This window comes from Haliotis cracherodii, unplaced genomic scaffold (genome assembly GCF_022045235.1).
Source record: "Haliotis cracherodii isolate W230 unplaced genomic scaffold, xgHalCrac1.p SCAF_7, whole genome shotgun sequence".
Taxonomy (NCBI): Eukaryota; Metazoa; Mollusca; class Gastropoda; order Lepetellida; family Haliotidae; genus Haliotis; species Haliotis cracherodii.
In genome coordinates this window covers 48,772,422-48,795,438 of record NW_027266330.1, presented here as the reverse complement: position 1 = coordinate 48,795,438, position 23,017 = coordinate 48,772,422, and the positions used below count along the sequence as shown (strand labels likewise).

The 23,017-nt window shown below is 38.7% G+C and overlaps 1 protein-coding gene across 1 annotated transcript in view; it reads right to left on the bottom strand.

The window, feature by feature from the left end:
• Positions 1–12,569: 12,569 nt before the first annotated feature.
• LOC139447688 (growth hormone-regulated TBC protein 1-like) overlaps positions 12,570–23,017 on the bottom strand; it is a 37,351-nt gene continuing 26,903 nt past the window's right edge. Inside the window, exons 5-10 of the mRNA XM_071229125.1 lie at positions 20,714–20,841; positions 18,697–18,793; positions 16,774–16,837; positions 16,189–16,297; positions 15,124–15,309; positions 12,570–13,781 (exon numbers count right to left, since the gene is read on the bottom strand). Of these exons, the coding sequence (XP_071085226.1) occupies positions 13,701–13,781; positions 15,124–15,309; positions 16,189–16,297; positions 16,774–16,837; positions 18,697–18,793; positions 20,714–20,841 (665 nt within the window). The 3' untranslated portion in view covers positions 12,570–13,700. The remainder of the gene's footprint in view (positions 13,782–15,123; positions 15,310–16,188; positions 16,298–16,773; positions 16,838–18,696; positions 18,794–20,713; positions 20,842–23,017) is intronic.

Sequence of the window (23,017 nt, the reverse complement as noted above, 5' to 3'; positions counted from 1 at the left end):
TTCGCTTCACCTTCAAGCACCCCATGCTTGCCGTAAAAGGTGACTATGCTTGACGCTAGGGGCGACTTACGGGATTGGGTGGTACTCGCTGACTTGGTTTGAAGCATGTCATCGTATCCCAATTGTGTGGATCGATGCTCATGATGTTAATCACTGGATTGTCTTGTCCAGATTCGATTATTTACAGACCGCTGTCATATAGCTGGAATATTGCTGACTGCTGCGTTAAACAACAAACATGAAACAAACATCACCGTGACACTTTTTTTTAGTTAAAGACTGATGGGTGAATAATTGTTCTGAATTTCAACAGTTTTCAACAAATAAATATTTGAGATGATTTTTTTTAGGGGAAATCGAAATTAACTCCTCATTTAACTTTTGACAAGACTTACAGCTTCCTACCATTGTTCTTCTTCCTCTTTCACACCATCTTCCCGAGGCAAGGGCTGAAATTCCAGAGTTACATTTTGGCTGGACTAGACATCTGGTTCGTAAACAACAAGGATTTCAACTTGCAGATTTCGGTTGACTGCAGGATTTGCAAAGCATCAGTACTGTCCGAGTTATATTTTGGCTGGACTAGACATCTGGTTCGTAAACAACATGGATTTCAACTTGCAGATTTCGGTTGACTGCAGGATTTGCAAAGCATGTGTACTGTCCGAGTTATATTTTGACTGGTCACTAATGAGTCTATGCATAATCCAATCAAAATCTCATAAAGAAATTGACATCTGGTTCGTAAACGTCAGTGCAGATTTCAGTCGATTGCAGGATTTGCAAAGTATGTGTACCGTCAACTTAGTGCCAACAGATACTTTGCAAATCTTTTCATGTTTTTTTTTAAGATGCATTACCGGGGTAAGACGCGTTTTATTACAATATAGATCTTGATTATTGATCATTGTCTTGACTGGGTGCCACCATGTTATTCAAAGCACATGCAATTGACATGAGAGGTGGAATCTAATTGGTCAGTACGAGGGACATCGAATGGACATAACTACCAGTAATAGCCACTGGTGGCGCTACCATTGAGCCTGGAAATTCTAGTCTAGTTCGGCAAGGGTGGAAACTGGACTTTTATACTGTTTTATAGCCCTTGCCTAGGGAAGATGGTTTCTAACAGGAAATTCTGTTGTCCAAGGCCAAGAGATACTTTGCATTAAGTATTCAGAATGCAGAGATCCAGTCATTATTTGATCTTGGTGGACTCGAAGAGATTTTGAACAATATTCCTTCAATATGATTAGGTGAAATATATATCACCAGGAATTTAAGCTTAGGTTATTGATGTTGTAGTCATTGCAACCAATTCGTTATCAATAATCTCATGTTTCAGCTTGTGATTTACAGTAGGTGGTAAAAAGCACTGCCAAAATTATTTTTATTTATCAAAATCCTACATGCAGTCAATCATACTAATAATGAATGGCAAGATTGTTGATGTGGCAATAAGCATTATAATGACTACCGTCTGTTTAGAACCCAATTATGCCAGATAGTCTCACCTGCCTCCATTTTGGGTTAGCATCTCATCTTTTTCAGCTAATTTCTGTATCTGTATAATTTCAACATAATGGCAAGTTCAGATTGGAAACAAAAAAGGCTAAATTGTTATTCATACACGTTGTTTCTGAGTGCTGGGGCATATAAAACTTTAAAGAGAGTACCATCAGAAGAATATTTGTACTAGTTTTTTTTTTCTTATAATCAAAATTAACTAATGGCTGGTATAGATATAAAGCCGAATTGTTTTAGAAAGGTTACTGGTACACCTGATTGGGTTTAAGAACCTTCACGACCTTATTTATCCAGTAAAATGGGCACAGAGTTCGCCTAATGTGACCTCATGGAAGTGCCACTTTCACAGTCATTGTGTTTGAGTTAAATATCATTTTAATGACATTTGTTTAAGTGAGAAGTGTACAGGGAGCAGTGAGGTGAATGAGGCGTATTGTCAGTACTGTGATTGTCACAGTGCACTGTAAATGTTTTTGGAGTGACATTTCTCATTATTTCTCTGACCTCCTGTGTGTCCTCTATGTTCGCTGATGAATGTGACTTTTACATGCAACTGTAGACTATGCTGACTGTACAGTTTGTGTATATTTTCTTGTTATTTTAATGTACATTGCATAATCATAAATGTATATATATAATTATTGAGTATAAAAAATAAAATGCTTTAAGTGTTGATGGTGTTGTCTTATATATATTGGGCTGCATAAAGTTTCTTGGAGACATTTTCTCAAAAGTGAGGAGGTTGGTTGGACGTAATTTTTATTATACCCTGACCTAAAAGTGAGTGAGTGAGCGAGTATGGTTTTACGCCGCTTTTAGCAATATATTCCAGGAATATCACGGCGGGGGACACCAGAAATGGGCTTCACACATTGTACCCATGTCGGGAATCGAACCCGGGTCTTCAGTGTGACGAGCGAACGCTTTAACCACTAGGCTACCTGACCGCCCCCAACCTAAAAGGGTGGAGGTATATAGTTATACCAAGCAATTCCGTCCGTCCGTCCGTCCTTCAGAGGACTTTTGTGACCTAACTATAACTTGAAAACTACAACAATAGATTCTTTTCATACTTGGTGAACACTTTTTATACCTACAGGAAGTTTGATTTCAATATTTGGATTTTCGGAAAAAAAATACAGCGTTTTTTTTTCATTTTGATTACTTAGAATTTTTTTACTTAAATATTTGTTACCTATAACTTGATATCCACTTCATGGATGATTTTCAAATTTAGGAAACCGTTTCTATTCTTATATGAAAGGTGCAGTGTGAAGTTTGATATTGAAATGTGTATTTTCTGAAAAGAAATAGGATTTTTTTCATGTTTTTTTAACTTTTTGTTTTTACTTCGCCATTTGTGAGACCTATAACTTGAAAATACTTCATGGATTCTTTTCCGATTGGGGGTACTTTATCTATAGCAATAGGATAGGTGCAGTTCACAGTTTGATTTCAATAAGTGGATTTTCTGAGAAAATATTGCTTTTTTCATGTTTTTAACTTTAAAATATGTTGGGAGTCGAAGTAGTGGGTATTAGTGAGCCCTGCTAACTTTTTGTCTTGTTAATATTGAAAACAGACATGACGTGGGAGGAATTCTAAATTTGTTCCCACCCAGAATACCAACTAACACAAGTGGCCACACATTGAACACAGACCTTTAATACAATATCAGTCATTAAGCTTGTCATTTTATGGACATCAGAATATATATTTTTTATTGTTAAGAAACATTATTTAAATTGACGTGATGAAGCCTGAGAAACAGTTCCAATTTTTTTTTGCTAGAATATATATAAAGGCAGTGAGTTGCATTTGTATGCTCGTATCAGTTTCAGTCTTAACGATTATGCGACCGGCATGAAGATCCGGGTTAGAATAGGTCTTCAGCAACCCATGCTTGCCGTGAAAGGCGACTGATTGTCATAAGAGGTGATAACGGGATTGGGTGGTCAGGCTCGCCGTCTTGGTTGATGCATGTCATTGTATCCCAGTTGAGTAGATCGATGCTCATGATATCAATCACTGGATTGTCTGGCCCAGGCTGCCATCATGTAGCTGGAATATTGCTGAGTGAGGTGTTAAACAACAAACAAAATATAAACCCAATTACTGGAACACATATCCCTCAGATTCATGAAAGAATGTTTTATTTGCTGTCATTGGCAATATTCCAACAATATCACCATGACCTATGTGTAATCAAATCTGAGCCAAGCAAATCAGTGGGTGATAGCAAGAGCATCCATGCATGATCCCCTCAACAGAAGTTTCACTGGTGCCCAAACTATGAAGACTCCCGGAGAAGAATGGAGGGCTTGAGGACGGCATGGAATGTTGCTAAAAGGACTGTAGTCAATCAGGGACAACACAAACACAAGGAGGATGGATAAGGCATTTTATTGCTGCATCCTTGGTGTGAATACTGTGAGGGTGAAGCAATCTCATTAAAATATGATGTTTTACCCCAATTTGATATCAAGATCTTTAGATTTCACGTCTGGTAAACTTTCAAATCTTAAAAAGTCTTCTAAATTTTTCATATGAGAAAAGCATTCAGACAAGCAAATCTGATTTTAGTATCTTGAAAACAGATGTAAACAAGCAGTTCCGAATTGGGAAAAAAAAGGGCAGTGGAATGGTAAAGTTTTTATTTGGCTCAACAGTTTTAGAAATTGGCACTGCATGGTCCTGTTGTCTTTGCCAAACTGCCCAATAATTAAGGTATCCTAAGGACTAGTAGAAATTTGACATTTTTAGGGGTTTTGCTATATGTTATCATTGTAAGGACTAGTGGACTAAACGTTATTTTCTACCGCTGCTCAAAATACAGAGCATCCCAGCTTGTGATTTGGTAGCCATCGTCGCTTGTGAGAGAACTGAATCTGACTAAAAGATCTTTTAATGAGATTGAGGGTGAATAGGCTATCACAGCAAAGTCACAGGATTAACTGATCATCACTCTCACAGGCGGATCCAGAGTGGAGGTCCAGGAGGTCCGGACCCCCCTTTTGGGAAAACCAAATGATGTATGTTGTTGGCAGTAAAGTTATCTCAAAGAGGATTTTAATATTTTGGACTCCTCCCTTTAAAAAAGTCTGGATCCGCCCTTGATTGTTACAACACTGACACACACAAATGGTAATGTTTACACCACATCGGCACATGCTTGAGTGAGTGAGTGAGTTAATCAGTGAGTTGGTAGTAGGTTTGCTCTGGCACTAAACATCATAGCATGTCAGCTTCAAGTGAGAACTGCCTCCATGGTCTAGTGGTAGAACATCCACCCGGAGAGCGGAAGGTCCCGGGTTCGATCCCCGGTCGCGTCATACCAAAAGACGTTAAAAGATGGTACTTGTTGTTACCCTGTCTGGCGCTCGGCATTAAGGGGTTAAAAGGACTGGTCAGCTCGGAGTCAGTACACTGTGTCTGAGTGGGGTATTCATGTTAAACTGTGGCATGGTATCTCAGTGAACTAGCACTATAAACTGGCATTAGTCCGGACAAGTACAAGCAGCAACACACACACACACACTTTCATGTGCATGCACGTCGCTATATAAGTATAATAATCTTGGACGCAACGTTAAACCCCATTTCACCTCATGCAGGTTCTCTATGTTTAGCACTTGGGAGAATACAGGCACAGGTACTGTATGGACCATGCTCCACGTTTTGTAACCATCAATCAGCAGATCCTGGTACAACTAAGGTAGGCAATTCAGCACAGCAATTTGTATTAAATCTAAAGGATCTGGGTGAAAGCCTGTGAAGTTTGTTTTTTTTCTTGTTTAACGCCGCACTCCAGCTATAAGACAGCGGTCTGTAAATAATCAGGTCTGGACCAGACAATCCAGTGATTGACATCATGAGCATCGATCCACGCAATTGGGATCGATGACATTAATCAACCAAGTCAGCGAGTCTGACCACCCAATCTCATAAGTCGCCTCTTATGACAAGCGTAGTCGCCTTTTACGGCTGAGGCATGGGTTGCTGAAGACCTATTCTACCCCGGTTCTTCACGGGTAGCCTGTGTAGTCACATTCTTAGATACCGGTACTTTAAAGGATCAAAGTACTAGCCTATTATGACCTTGCATGACCTTGCATGACCTTGCATAAAGTAATTTCACAGATTTGCGTCAACAAAAGCAAACACATTTTGCAGACTGATTTGTGAAGTGTGACAAATTTCGTGAGAAATATAATTGGTCTTATACTCACCAATATTTTATAGAAGATTATAGATTTTTCAAACTTGATTTTGACATGTTAATGGTCAGAGTAGCCACAGGTCAGGGAAAAGTCAAGGAAAAAGTATTTTTTCTCAAGGTCAGAGGAAAGTCCGAGAAAACTACCTTTTTTCTATATATCAACTTTCCCTGACCGAATAGTCAGGGAAAATTGCCCTTTGTCAGGGAAAACTGGATGTTGTAGATCGAATATATTTTTGTCTTTGTCAAAGAGAACTAACTGCCTTGCGTATGAAGTCATCTTTATGTAGTTCTCTTCTGATTGGTCTCATTGGGCAGGAAAGATTGAATTTGAATGTCCATCATAAATATCAATGTTTTAACAACGCAGTATAATTAAGAGATACTTGAACAGTCTTTAACGGATCAAATTGATATTTCATTTCATTTTGTTTCACTTCCTCACAAAAGAATTATGTACGTGAATTTACATTTACCAGAATAAAACTTCTATCATTGCTTTCCAATTTTCATTTTTTTAATTTTAATCATGTAGATCTTTGAAGTTAAGAACGTTCCAATTTTTTTCATTTTACGTTAAAATACCATAAAATAGTAAATTTTGTAGTCCGGCGCACAGACCGGTTTCCAGATCTCTGATTTTACCACTTGATATAAGAATCTTGTATTCATCATTGACAGTCATTCATTTCCATGGCAATTTGTATGCTGTACTTGGTCTATGTTGGGTAAAATGGGTGGATTGAAAATGGAGACTGTTTATGACTAAATGTAATGTACTTTTCTATTGAGGCTGATCAGTGAAAATGGAAATCTGTCAGGGAAAAGTTAGGGTCATGTCATGGAATTTTAATCTCATGTTGCTGTGGCTACCCTGATGGTTGTCAAATATATGTTGGTCGTTTACAACCAATCAGATACACCATAGATAACAAATAACTTTAGCGTATGGCTGCTTCAAAATGGCATCAAGGGTTTAAAGAAGTGAAAAGAAACAAAGTAACAACACAAACTTGTCGCATGAAAACACAAGTTGGTTAACTCCAAAAAGTTTGGAAACTTCTGAAACTGCGTTAAAAGGTCAACGTGATCCTCCACCCTAAACTAAGTTCAAAGGTCAAGGTGAAAGCTGTTTCAAGGATCACTATTAACCCCTCACCATGATGAAGATCTCACACACAAGGTCAAGGTGAAAGCTGTTTCAAGGATCACTATTAACCCCTCACCATGATGAAGATCTCACACACAAGGTCAAGGTGAAAGCTGTTTCAAGGATCACTATTAACCCTTCACCGTGATGAAGATCTCACACACAAGGTCAAGGTGAAAGCTGTTTCAAGGATCACGATTAACCCCTCACCGTGATGAAGATCTCACACACAAGGTCAAGGTGAAAGCTGTTTCAAGGATCACTATTAACCCCTCACCGTGATGAAGATCTCACACACAAGGTCAAGGTGAAACCTGTTTCAAGGATCACTATTAACGCCTCACCGTGATGAAGATCTCACACACAAGGTCAAGGTGAAAGCTGTTTCAAGGATCACTATTAACCCCTCACCGTGATGAAGATCTCACACACATGGTCAAGGTGAAAGCTGTTTCAAGGATCACTATTAACCCGTCACTGTGATGGATGAAGATCTCACACACAAGGTCAAGGTGAAAACTGTTTCAAGGATCACTAATAACCATTCAACGTGATGAAGATCTCACACACAAGGTCAAGGTAAATTAAAAGCTGTCGACAAACAGCATTCACTAAAATACAATGTGTCTATTCATCACGATGTTATATTCTGTCATCCTATATTTACCATGAAGCAACGAATGAAAAAGATTCTGGATGACCATACACAAGTTTATATATACTGATTGTCTACTTGAAAGCTCATCCACAGTTCCTGGTTGTGTTTAGTGAGTTCAAACTAATATGTCTGGCATACAAAATAGACCTTGTGGATTCTATTACAGCAAATAGTTTTTCTTGTATATATAACAATAGATACTGTATTCGACCTAATAAGCGCCAAGGGCGCTCTCAAAATTGGAAATAGGGGGCTCTTAAATAAAATAATATTTTGGTGAAAAAAAACCAACAGAGTTGAAAGATCGTAAATTTCGTTGTTTATGCTGACAGCCTGAAATGTTTATATACGACAGATATATTTTTCCATGATTTAATGGCCCAATATTAAGGATGCATATAACACACGAGTGTGTATTATACACGATCTTACATTGATCAATCAGAAGGGGTGCTAATTGAGATTGTTCACTACCCAATATAATTAGCAAATATCGCCATGGGCGCTTATTAGAGCGGGGCGCTTATTACGTCGAATTGATCTACTGAATAGGAAAGTGAAGCGCTCTGTTCTGCAAAGAATTTGTTTGCTCAGCATCTTGACCTAATGTATTGCAGTACAAGTTGTATCATGATGTATTGCAGTACAAGTTATATCATGATGTATTGCAGTACAACTTGTGTCATGACCTTGTATTGCAGTACAAGTTATACCATGATGTATTGCAGTACAAGTTATATAATGATGTCTTGCAGTACTAGTTACATCATGACGTTGTATTGCAGTACAAGTTGTGTCATGACCTTGTACAACATTGTTACATCACACATCCAATGCAGAAGAATATCACCAAATTACACCAAAATTCATCAGTGATAAAATCATACACCACATATATACAAACATTTGACATTTTTAAATGATCTGCGATTATAAATAAAATTAAAACCTTAATCAAGTAAAACATTGAGGAATACACAAGTGAATATATTGCACAAAATAAATCTCAAATAATACGGAATAAGTGAAATGGACTGAGCAATCAACAATATGTAAAGAAGTGCAAGTTTCACACAATTGTTATATCACGGTATGTATGGTGTAGAGACAAGTTCAAAAGTTTAATGTCAGATAAATATCTTAATTAAGTTTAGGGGTGGTGGGGGTAATTGCCCTACAAGTTTTCCATCTGACAAAATCTACCTGATTTCTCAATGTGTTATATAGTAACTAAACTAAACCGATCCTATTTTCATTCCAGGAATTGTCATAAACACATCCAGTCTCCCACTAGGTTGGGTTTTATCGTCACTAGCAATAGTATTACCGTTTTAAACGTAATAAGCGCCCCGCTATAATAAGCGCTCATGGTAATATTTGCTAATATATTGGCTAGTGAACAATCCCAATTAGCACCCCTTCCGATTGATCAATGTACACAGGACTTAAATATATTCTCGTAAAATACGCACCTGTGTGTTTTTGCACCCTTAATTATGCACCATCAACCACGAAATTAACGATCTTTCAACTAATGTATTTTTCACCAAAATTATATTCTAATAAGAGACCCCTATTTCTAATATTGAGAGCGCCCCGGGTGCTTATTACGTAGAATATGGTAAGTCCATCTAGTGCAGTGTGTGATGTGGAATGCCAGATTTAATCTATAAAATCCCTTCAAACAATTTTCAACACCTAGTAAATAAACTTCAGTCAATAAACATTCTGAAAATGCAGGGGAAAACAGATGGATGCATGACAAAAGAGGTCACGAAATATTTTCCGAATTAAGTTTTTGGGGGAGGTTATGCCTCAAAACTTAAGGAATTAATTGTTTTGTCCGACATCAGAATTTGAACTGGTCCCCTATGAGAGAAGATAGGTCAACAAAATGTGTAGACATTTACCGTGTTGGTAAAACCCACGTGCAAAACAATTAACAGTAAGAAGCTGACATATCAAGGGCCATAATCAGGTTGAATCAGGTAAAGGAAACAAAGATCAGCAGATCCTAACACAACTAAGGGACACAACTCTGCAAGGAATGACATCTTAGTTCTCTGGGCCACTGGTGCCCCCAGTAAGTGCAGGAAATCCATCATGGTGTCATCAAAACTTAACTGCCCTAATCATACCACTTTTTTGTGTTTCAACTTGTTCAAACCACTGATAATTAATTTAACTGTCACATCTACATGTATATTGTTGTTTGTAAGATTCCATAATCGTTTCCTTTCAGTAACACTTTTGGTCAAACAGAATTAAAAAAAAAAGAGTCTTAACATGAAAGGATAGCAACATGAACATTAGCCCAGGATAGTGCCCAGGATAGTGCCCAAGTGAGCGAGTAGTAATTTTACATCACATCGAGCCATCATCTGGACAATTAAGGCAAGCTTTCCTGGTATGTCATATACCATCCAAACAGCATCCGATTAATATATTGCAATGAAACATTACAGCTATAAACTTGGGTATTCAATATGACATACAGCAACATGTTTTAAGGGAGTGAGGTGAGCAGATTGATTGCTTCCATTTTTCCCAAGCCCCTTCCCAGCGCGTGACACCTTCGTTACACTCTCGGTAACATCGCTGCCACCAGTGTGGGCGCGGCCATTACAAGAATCTTGAAGTTTGCCCTATAACCCAAAATGTAGTAACGTTGATACTTTTATTTATGTCGTTGGGAATGTCATCATATTTCATTTTGAAAAGGTTTACGACTGACCATGTTTTCCAGGTGAATTTACTTTGTTGTTTTAACAATCAGATTGGATCGAGATTGCAGACTAACAGAAAATCAACCAACTTCTCCCTTACATTCTTACTATATCAATAACACGATAGTTTTAATGAAACAGAAATTCAAATTGACAAACGAAGAATGTAATTTAGCAGCGATATGTGTATTCGGCGTCACGACAGTCGTCACTTGTTTGTAAACACAACGGTCATTCGGTTGCGAGTTCAACTCCAAGCATGGTTGTGGCCACCTATTCACAGTGGGGAGTTTTGACTGGTGGCAGCGATAGTATAGAGAGCTCCGCGAACGGGCTATCGCTGTGAGGAGCTTGCATTTTTCCTATGAAAGGGCAGATAACTCAGACATGTCTATAGACATGACTGTTCCATTTTCCACAAAATGTTTTAAGAAATAAGGTCTTTGTATCAACTGTCACAACAACACTCTGCGCCCTTTGTAAGACAACATTGTCATGACCAGATTCACAATCACTCATTCAATAGTTTCGTAAGCCGAAAGATAGATCCACATCTGGAGATGTTGCTTCATTTTAGTTAATGCATATTCATTAGAACATTAGAAACATCTTCACAAGACGCGACAAAACAAAAACACAACCATATGTTTCTGTGTCAACACTAGAACACCACGAAATGTTTAGAGGAAGTAGCCAATAAGAAAATGTTTTTGAATAATTTTGACCAAAAAAATATTCAACACCTTAAAAAAGATATGCATATGAAATGGTCACAAAAGTACATACCAATATGTCCTTTGTTAATTGCATAATTAATATCGAATTGACTATTTGTTAATTAAGCACAGTCAATCGTCCTTGTCCAATAACAATGTCATTATATCACCATTTTCTTAACTTTCAGAGCCTGTATTATCAGTTGGATACATTTTCCATTTTACGCTCTGGTTTCATACAATAAATAATTTATTCGAATAACAAATGTGAAAATCTAAAAAAAATGTTGGATGTGTCAGTGCAAAATCATCTTCCCGAGGCAAGAGAGTTAACCGACTTTGAAAGTCCAGTTTCCACCCTTGCCGAACTAGGCTGGAAGACCTGGGCTCGATCGTAGCCCCACCAGTGGCTATTACGAGTTATGTCCTTTCTATGCCTCTCCTATTGACCAATCAGATTCAACCTCTCTTATCACTTGCATTTGTTTCAAACAAAGCGGTGGCGCCCAGTCAAGACGATCTGATCAATAATCAAGATCTACATTGTGATAAAATGAGTCTTACATCGTGAAGTGCATCAAATCACGTGAGCACCTTGATTAAAACATGAAAAGATTTAGAAAATATCTGTTGACAACGAGTTAGCGGTGCACATGCTTTGCAAATCCTGCAGTCGACTGAAATCTGCATGAACCGGATTTCGATTTTGGTGCGCAATTTTAAATGGACTATGCATAGACTCGTTAGTCCAGCCAAAATGTAACTCCATAATACCAGCCTAGTTCGGCAAGGGTGGACCCTGGACTTTTATAGTCAGTTAACTCACTTGCCTCGGGAAGACGGTGCAAAATGTACTTTGCTGGTAAAAAGAATCATTATTCCAGCAGACAATGCCGCAGTGATTATACCTGGAGGGTTTAGACTATCAACATTTGAAACGTTTCTCACGATCAGTGAGTGAATGTTGTTTAATGCTGCACTCAGCAATATTCCAGCAATATCATGGCAAACTGTAAATTATCAAGTCTGGACCAGACAATCCAGTGACTGAAATCAATCCATTCCACGATGGGACGGGGCCACCGCTAAACAAAGATCTGAGGACATCCCATAAGGGGTCACGCCAGAACAATCTTTCATCCGACCAATCAGAGCATAGCTTACAAGAATAGGAAAGTGACATTCGGAATGTGATTTCTAACCATGAATCCTCTAAAACCTTAACACGGGGTATTCCGAACGACTGTTTAACGACTGAATCTATACAATTTAGACCATTTATTAGCCATTCCAAAATGTTCTTTTGTTCAGGTTTCAAATTTGTAATAGAGAATTTGTCAAAATTTGGTTTCGAAGCATAGTCGCCAATTTGAAATTAGTGCCGTAAAGCACAAGAAAGCTTGCCGTAAAAGGCGACTATGTCGTATGACTATTGTCGTATGAGGCGACTAACGGGACCGGCTGGTCAGGCTCGCTGACTTGGTTGATGCATGCCATCGTATCCAAATTGAGTGGATCAATGCTCATGATGTCAATCACTGGATTGTCTGGTCCGGACTCGATTATTAACAGACTGCCGTCAATATTGCTGAGTGCGGCGTTAAACAACAAACAAAGGTCACGTTGACTAGAATAGCTGATAAACTGCTTAGGATGCCGAAGCAACATCCTCGGCATCGCAGAGAGTTTAACGCCACATTGAAGTTTTGAACAGTGTGTGAGTTACAGAAAGGCTTGTCTGTTTAATGTGGGAGGAAAGCCTGAAGTAACCAGGGCAAAGACTTAAAACACAAGCAAGGGTATGTTGCTGACCTAGGATCATAATCATAATCAATATTATTACAACTATTATTTTAAATCCTTACAGGTAGGTATCACATGACCAATATAATCTTATGTATCAGGGAAAAGACAAGCCTCATTTACACACGTGAGAATGAAATTAGCTAAACAATAACACAGCAAATTGATTATTCATTCATTTGGTTTTTTTGTCTGAAGTGATAAAGTCTGCTGAAACGACAAATTCATCATAAAATTAGAATTTTAAAAACATGGTGATCATAAATTCACCACTGCAAAATGTCACCAATCTTTTGGTAAAATGGTAGAATGTCTTCAATAGATGCATAGATCTAAATAAATAATCAATTTGTTGCTGCCTTAAAAATTCTCTATGAAAAATACCTGTATGACAATCATTTTATATAATTAGCATTTTCATGTTCACCTCCATATTCAATAGGCGAAACATATGCCAACCTGATGTTGTCACATGTATGTGACCCAAAAACAATTACCGGTACTGCTTTCCTTATGACTAACTATACATAAGTTGTCACAAACTGCTTTCTGTATGACTAACTATACATAAGCTGTCACAAACTGCTTTCTGTATGACTAACTATACATAAGCTGTCACAAACTGCTTTCTGTACGACTAACTATACATAAGCTGTCACAAACTGCTTTCTGTATGACTAACTATACATAAGCTGTTGGACTAAATGTAGAAATTTAACCTTTAAGATTAAATTTTAATAGATTAATGTAAATAATGTTGAATACACATGATCAAAATTATATTCTGTTCAGTAAAATAGCTATCTTCACATGTAAAATAGTCTCTGACACACTTAAATTAATGATTGGAATTTGTTCATATTGCACATTTTCCTTTCCAGTCATAAACAAAACAATTTCTTCATTTGACTTTCTTCCGACACTCCTCTCTCATCTGTTCCAGTTTTGAGCGCGGAAAGGATCCTGTTAATTCAAAAATATTCTGAAAAATAAAACAGATATTGTTTAAACATTTCCCACTGGGGCTACCGTATTCGATGTAATAAGCGCATCGCTATAATAAGCGCCCACGGCGATATTTGTTAATATATTGGCTAGTGAACAATCCCAATTAGCTCCCCTTCCGATTGATCAATGTACACAAGACTTATTTATTCGTGGATAATACGCACTCATGTGTTACATGCACCCTTAATAATGGGCAAATAAATTCTGGAAAATATATCTGTCGTGTATAATATGCAGAGACTTTTCTTTTGTATCATTTCAGGCTGTCAGCATAAACCAGGAAATTTACAATCTTTCAACTCTGTTTTTTCTCACCAAAATCATATTCTAATAAGAGCCCCCTATTCCTAAGTTTGAGAGCGCCCTGATCGCTTATTACGTTGAATACGGTAACTGTGAATGGGGATCTGAATGCAGCAGGTGTTAGCTCCCTGGCAGAACTAATTTCCTGACTGAGAATGTGTTGCTTATGTTTTAAGAAATATTTTGTGAGTGAGTGAGTGAGTGGGTGGGTGGGTGGGTGGGTGCGTGCGTGCGTGCGTGAGTGAGTGAGTGAGTGAGTGAGTGAGTGAGTGAGTGAGTGAGTGAGTGAGTGAGTGAGTGAGTGAGTGAGTGAGTGAGTGAGCGACACCAGAAATGAGCTTCACACATTGTACCCATGTCGGGAATCGAACCCAGGTCTTCAGTGTGATGAGCGAATGCTTTAACCACTATGCTACCCCTAGGAAACAAGTAAGATTTCCCCAAACAAGAAAATGTTGCCTAGTTCTCTTAAATAAAGAAATATTTTCCTTAGGCTTTATATATAAAAATGTAATGTATTCTTTATTTTTTAATTAAATTATCAATGTAATCTTGGATAAAAGTGATAAAATGGATTACAAACATAAGTCCAGATACACAATGAACACTTTTACAGCCAGATAGTGTAATAACAGGACTAACTTGCATACTTAAGTACAGATTTGTTGACCTGCTGTGTGCTCACAATAACGTCTTTGCGTTGTTAAATAATATCAAATTAAATATATGTATGCGTGTATTGTGCACACACTGGTATTCCAAAGGTAGTCAAATACTGTATTCCTGATTTTACTAATCAAGGAATACAGTTCTGTAGAGAGGCCCTTTCCCAGGTTGATTTGGTTACATACCAGTTTGAACACACACACACACACCCCTCTCCCCCTCAGAAAAAAGCAAAGGCAACCCGCTCGCCCACCGGCACCAGATTTTCACAAGCCATTGCCTGAGAACCAATTCTTTTATTTTTTTAAGCCCAAAGTGACGTCTGCTCCAAAAGGCCGTCTACTCACCTTCATGAATGTGTGGCAGTCTTGGGTGTGAGGCGTGGAGACGATCATTCGGAACAGGTCCACAGCCTCGGGGAATGTTTTGGTGGCCAGAATCTTCTCCTTGTTAGCTATAACTAAGGTCAAGGCCACGCGATGCAGTATTTTTGTGCCTTCAAAGAACAAGCAGTCCCAGATTCGCAAGACAGTCTGAAAAACAGATGAAGACCGACCATGTGAACAGGAAAGGGCACTCATGTATTCGAGGAATCAAGAAAGGTCTTTTGTGCACCCTTGACCAAGAGAGCTATCCCACTGACCATGTCTATAGGATACACACAGATCTAGCAGCTTCCTTCTTCAAACATCATCACAAACATTTAACAAACACAAGACAACAAAGTCATCGATATCCACTGCAAAAGTAAATACTTCTTGTGAATAAATATATACGAAATTTGTTTCCATGGAAACTCAAAAAATCTTTCTTTAAGAAATCCCAAACAATCAAAAGGCACTAGTTTACCACTAGATATATCTATGTACTAAGTTAGTAAAGATATATTGTAATGTTTTCAAGATCTGCTCCTTAAACAACATCTTGCCCATTTTAATACACTCACAAAACGTGTTGCGGGGGGGAAAAGTATGACATACTATGGCAATAGCTGAATTTAGAATTTAGAAGTTCAAAGAACATGTACACATGACACTTTTTTATGGAAAGCAACTTCTTATATCTTCTATGTCCTGATGTTTCAGAGCTACTTCTTACTCCATCAACGTTCTCCTGATGAAGGTGCAAGAAGTCGCTCTAAAATTAGTGACAAAGAATAAAAGAAGTTGCTATCCATAAAAAGTGTCATGCATTAACTCATTCATGATATCATCACTGGCTTTTGAAACACAAAGTTTCTTCACCAGGAATCCGAAGGGAAAACAATATCAGATGAAAGAAACAAAACAATTGAAGCTGGACACTAAATTCAACACTTAATTTCGCTTGACACTAAATTCAACACTTATTTTCTGTGGACTCGGCTAAATGGGGGTTGTGTAATGTGTAGCAGATTGTGTAACTGTTCTCACCTCGACAGGCATGACGTCAGCGAAGAGACAGATGAACCACTTCATGCCGACCAGACACCACTGCACCCCGAGAGCCTCCATGTGAGCTGCCACCTCCGGCAACTTCCATCTGTAACACATGTCCTACATTCAGCATGTCCCCGAGTTTGTTGAAAGCTGGGGCGGTCGAGTAGCCTAGTGGTTAAAGCGTTAGCTCATCACGCCGAAGACCTGGGTTTGATTCCCGACATGGGTACAATGTGTGAAGCCGATTTATGGTGTCCCCCGCCGTGATATTGCTGGAATATCGCTAAAAGCAGCGTAAAACTATACTCACTCACTGTATAAAGCCACTCAGAACATGATCTATGTCCTTACTGTGGCAAGTGCAGATATTTGTAAAAGGAGGGTTGCATTTTGAGACAGGTTAACATACAAGAACATTTGGAAGTTTGTGTCATTTTTGTGGGAGAGATATATAAGCATGAGTTAGTTATCATGGTTACAGTGTTGTAATGTGCACACACTCAGAGTACATGAGCAGCTATAGAATGTCTGTTGTTTATGTTCAGTGTGCTACTCCCCAGCAGAAAGAAAGCTACGTACTTCACCACGTCCCCCACGAGTTCTTGTTCTGCTTGCAGGGCCTTCATGTCTGGGAAATAGTACCCTGGAACACAGAAACATACACAAACATCCATCAGTATAAACACACATCCATCAGTATACACACACATCCATCAGTATACACACACATCCATCAGTATACACAAACATCCATCAGTATACACACACATCCATCAGTATATACAAACATCCATCAGTATAAACTAACATCCATCAGTATACACACACATCCATCAGTACACACAAACATCCATCAGTATAAACACACATCCATCAGTATACACACACATCCATTAGTATACACAAACATCCATCAGTATACACACACATCCATCAGTATACACACACATCCATCAGTATACACACACATCCATCAGTATACACACACATCCATTAATATACACAAACATCCATCAGTATACACACACATCCATCAGTATACACAAACATCCATCAGTATACACAAACATCCATCAGTATATACAAACATCCATCTGTATACACAAACATCCATCAGTATACACACACATCCATTAGTATACACAAACATCCATCAGTATATACAAACATCCATCAGTATATACAAACATCCATCTGTATACACAAATATCCATCAATATACACAAACATCCATCAATATACACAAACATCCATCAGTATACACAAACATCCATCAGTATACACAAACATCCATCAGTACACACAAACATCCATCAATATACACAAACATCCATCAATATACACAAACATCCATCAGTATACACCAACATCCATCAGTATACACAAACATCCATCAGTATACACAAACATCCATCAGTATACACAAACATCCATCAATATACACAAACATCCATCAGTTCACACAAACATCCATCAATATACACAAACATCCATCAATATACACAAACATCCATCAATATACACAAACATCCATCAGTATACACAAACATCCATCACTATACACAAACATCCATCAGTACACACAAACATCCATCAGTATACACAAACATCCATCAGTAATTATACACACAAACATCCATCAGTTCACACAAACATCCATCAATATACACAAACATCCATCAATATACACAAACATCCATCAATATACACCAACATCGATCATTATACACCAACATCCATCAATATACACAAACATCCATCAATATACACAAACATCCATCAATATACACAAACATCCATCAGTATACACAAACATCCATCAGTACACACAAACATCCATCAGTATACACAAACATCCATCAATATACACAAACATCTATCATTATACACAAACATCCATCAATATACACAAACATCCATCAATATACACAAACATCCATCAATATACACAAACATCCATCAGTATACACAAACATCCATCAGTACACACAAACATCCATCATTATACACAAACATCCATCAACATACACCAACATCCATCAATATACACAAACATCCATCAACATACACAAACATCCATCAATGGTTTGAAGTAATCTTTACATCACTCTTCCACATCTGACACATAAAGGACGAGTTTGAACAAAAGAACACTCTTTGGCCCTCTGGAAATATTGGTACAAAAATCATCAGACATGTTATAATGACAGAACACCTTCCTTCTTTCTACACTCAGACAGTTCAGATTCCGACTTGATCAAATAAACTAATCCAGTATTTCGAATTTCAAGGGCAAACTGTGAGAAAATCTTTTACCCAAAACATAAAGATCTTACCATCTCACCTGGTAATATATTTCTTATACAATCTCTATATCTCACCTGATAATATATATAGCTGGCATAAGATATATATATATATATATACAGGTATCACATTTGATAAAGTATTGTTTGATATCTAATATATCTCACCTGGTAATTAATATATCAAATATCTCACCTGGTAATATATTATTGATGAGCGTGTCCATCAACCAGAACACCTTGTCTTCATCCCTTACGATGAGAAGGAGGAGGCCCACTATGAAGTTTAGACCCTAATCGAACAAAATAAATGTAAACAGTAAATTGTTATGGTTGCCATACATGCACACGTACATCTTCCCGAGGTAAGGGAGTTAACTGACCACAAAAGTCCAGTTTCCACCCTTGCTGAACTAGGCTAGAATTATGGAGTGATTATTTGGATGGACTTATGAGACTATGCACAGTCTATAGTCTGGAAGGTAATTTAAGGCACTGACGTTTACCAATCGACTCAACTCGAAAGGGAATATGGACTCCCTACGCTAACACGGTATTCGTGCATGCGTGATTCCCGTGCACCCTTTCGAGTTCAGTTGATTGGTTCAACTGTGTCATATGGCCCTGTGACGCTGGGGTAGCATTATGCAGATGGCTGCTACAATGTTGCGTTCCTTGGGCACGTCCCCAAAAATTTGATTGTGGGTTTGAATCTGGATCTTCCCTGATTCTGTTTCTAGGTTTGTCAGCACGATAGCCAAGCCCATGGTAAGTGGCAAGTGTCTAGTTACGTCCCTTGGGCACGCCAGAAACCTATGATAGTGGGTTCGAATCCCGGTTCGCCCCGATTATGTTTCTAGGTTTGTCAGCACCATACCCGTGCTTATGGGTTTCTCCCAAGAGGTAAATGTCTGAGACCTGCATCATTTTGAACTTTCCTCCGCATCAATCTGACACGCCGTGATATAACTGGAATACTGTTAAAAGCGGTGTTAAGCCAACACATTCACCCACTCGTAATATAGATTGTTTACAGGCCACCATCACATAGTTGAATATTGCTGTGTTAGACATTAAACATAAACCTAAGTGACAGCTCCTCACCAAAGTTGCAAATTTTGCAAAATTCTGTAAACAATTCTGAATGCATAATGGTCTTGTCCTCTGTCCAGTATAAAACTTATTTGCAAATATTTTCAAATTGACAGCCATCTGTTGAATGAAATATCGACTCTATAATGAACTATTAAGTCTAGTGTTAGTTTGAAATCTAATCCGACCGAACTAAATCAATATTTCTGAGTACCATCAAAACTGTTAAAAGATCATATTTCTGTATGTCCTGCAATTAGTACATTCATTTCAGGCTCGACTGTAGGTTTATTATTGCTTTCAACTTTGGAATTCTGCAATAAAAATTCCTTAATTAACAATTTATCACAATCCTTTGCCTGTGTGAGTCCAGTCATCAATTAATGAAGTGCACCCCTGAAGATCCAGGGTACAATACTGGTCTTCAGCAACCCTGTAAAAGGCGACTATGCTTGTCGTAAGAGGCGACTAACAGGATCGGATGGTCGGGCTCGCTGACTTGGTTGATGCATGTCATCGTATCCCAGTTGTGATATCGATCACCGGATTGTCTGGTCCAGACTTGATTATTTACAGACCACCGTCATATAGCTGGAATATTAGTCCCGTGAGTCGCCTTTTACGACCTGTGGATTCAGGGGTCTATGGATATAATGAACACATTTGACCAGTCCCCTGGTATTCGGCATAATCATGTTTTACTGTAGGTGTGTTTACTTTTCTTGATTTAAGGAACCGTTAGTCGCCTTTTACGACATGCATGAGTTGAAGACCATGCACAATCTTGAACAAAACATAGACAGACAGATATGGAGTGAGTGAGTATGGTTTTACGCCGCTTTTAAGCAATATTCCAGCAATACACCAGAAATGGGCTTCACATTGTACCGATGTCGGGAATCGAACCCTGGTCTTCGGCGTGACAAGCAAACGCTTTAACCACTAGGCTACCTGACCGCCCCAGATATATATGTATATAATACACATGGAAACAGTAAAGTATTACTTTCTACTTATTTCCACATGGAAAAGCCTTAGAAAGATAAAATCCTGTATATTCTGCTTGTTTCCAGGTGTTTTTAAAAGTAAAAAAAGTTTGAGTAAGATGAGCAGTTGTTTACCTGACAGTATCCCACTTGGGTGTTATTCTTGGCCACTGCCGACAAGACTCGACACAGGGGTTTCCGTAGACCATTGGCGTCCACTGTGTCAGCAAAATGGATGTTTTCCGGGAATGTTCGATGTATATCTACAACAGAACATGAGTGAGTGAGTGAGTGAGTGAGCATCTTCCTGAAGCAAGGGAGTTAACTGACTTTAAAAGTCCAGTTTCCACCCTTGCCGAACTAGGCTGGAATTTCTGGGCTCGATCGTAGCGCCACCAGTGGTTATTACGAGTTATATCCCTTCGAAGCCTCTCCTATGGACCAATCAGGTCACTTGCATTTGTATCGAAGAAAATGGCGGCGCCCAGTCAAGACGATCTGATCGATAATCAAATTCAATAGTGTTATAAAACGGGTCTTACATCGCGAAGTGCATCAAATTGCTTGAGCACCTTGATTAAAACATGAAAATATTTGGAAAATATTTGTTGACGAGATAGTCAGTTAACTCTCTTGCCTCGGGAAGATGGTAAGTGAGTGAGTGAGTGAGTGAGTGAGTGAGTGTCAGTCAGTCAGTCAGTCAGTCAGTCATGTCAGCTTGAAGTGGGAGGAGAGCCTGGAGTGATGCACATCTAAAATATTTACCACTTGAAATTCATGAACACAAATATGGTGCTGACAAACCTAGAAACATATTCAGGTCGAATCAGATTTGAACCCACAATCACAGATTTCCACCATAGGGCCACAACTCTCATCCTCATCCTCATCCTTCAGACATGGCCACCTATGACCCTGGCTCTGATACAATGGAAAGGACAGGAAACTCACCGGCAGCAGAGATGGATTGGGGGTATGGACAGAGAAGCCATGAACACAACACGAAACATTGAACAGAAACACACGTAGGGACTGACACAGGCTGTTGTGAAAGGTGTAAAAAAAAATAGGGGCTACAAAAATTGGCACACCAAGTTAAGATCAGATTAGGTTGATTTGTGACATGGGTGTAACTTCAGACTACAGCTACCTTCACTCTAACCTCAGTGCCTACCGTTGAAAGTAGCTGAGCTTGCATTGAGCAAGGGGGTCCAACCTGTCGCCACACTGACATCTGCAATCACCTCGCAGTAGGCAATTTACAACCTGTTGTACAATGGGTATGAGCTGTTGAGTGTCTGCACAGTGTATGTGGACGACTGTAAACACACCGAGTAGGTCCCTTAGGCTTACTGACTCTGGGATCGTGTGGTGAATTTGATAAGATTAATACTTATTTTCATTTCATAAATGTATATGATGATAATATCATGTCATAACCTCACCCTATTAATTTCTCAAATTTGTAATGTTTGTTTTTTTGTTCTTCCAATTTTGGTCGAGGATGGATACAGACAAAAATTCTAATTTTTTATGCATTTATTTTAAATTTTTTATAAACATGTATTCTTTAGGTATATATATCTGAAGATAAATAAGCTTGAGAGGTGTTAACACAGACTGCCGGGGTTAGTGAGTGAGTGGAGTTTGAGATGTTTCAGTTATATATTCACTGCAAATCGAGGTGAGGTGAAATTGGGTTTAACGTCGCGTCCACGATTATTGCACTTACATTGAAACGTGTATGTACGTGTGTGTGTTTGTGTGGCTGCTTGTACTAGTCTGGACTGACGCCGATTTATAGTGCTAGCTCACTGAGATACCATGCCGCAGTTTAACATGAATATCCCACTCAGACACAGTATACTGACTCAGAGCCGACCAGTCCTTGTTTTAGCCCCTTAATGCCGAGCTCCAGACAGGGTAACAACAAGTACCATCTTTTTAAGTCTTTTGGTATGACGCGGCCAGGGGATTGAACCCCTGACCTTCCGCTCTCCGGGCGGACACTCTACCACAAGACCATGGAGGTGGCTTCATATGTCAGACATCACACAGTGATGCAGGTCATGGACATTTGCCTCTCTTGTGAGGCCAGCAGCATTGGATGCTGAGCAACAAACAAAGGACATCTCTGGGATTCAAACCTATTATCAGCAACTTTTCAAAACAAAGGGGAGCAACTCTGCACAACAAAGGGGAGCAACTCTGCACAACAAAGGGTAGCAACTCTTCACAACAAAGGGGAGCAACTCGTCACAACAAAGGGGAGCAACTCTGCTCCTAAGACCACAGGCCACTCATGTCCTTAAACTGTGGAAATACCAATGTCTAGATACTTCACTGTCAATACTTCACGGTTTGTGTATTCCATGTTTCTCCATCACCCATAATGAGGAATGACAGATTATCTGTCTGCAGTGAATGAATGGAGCTAAT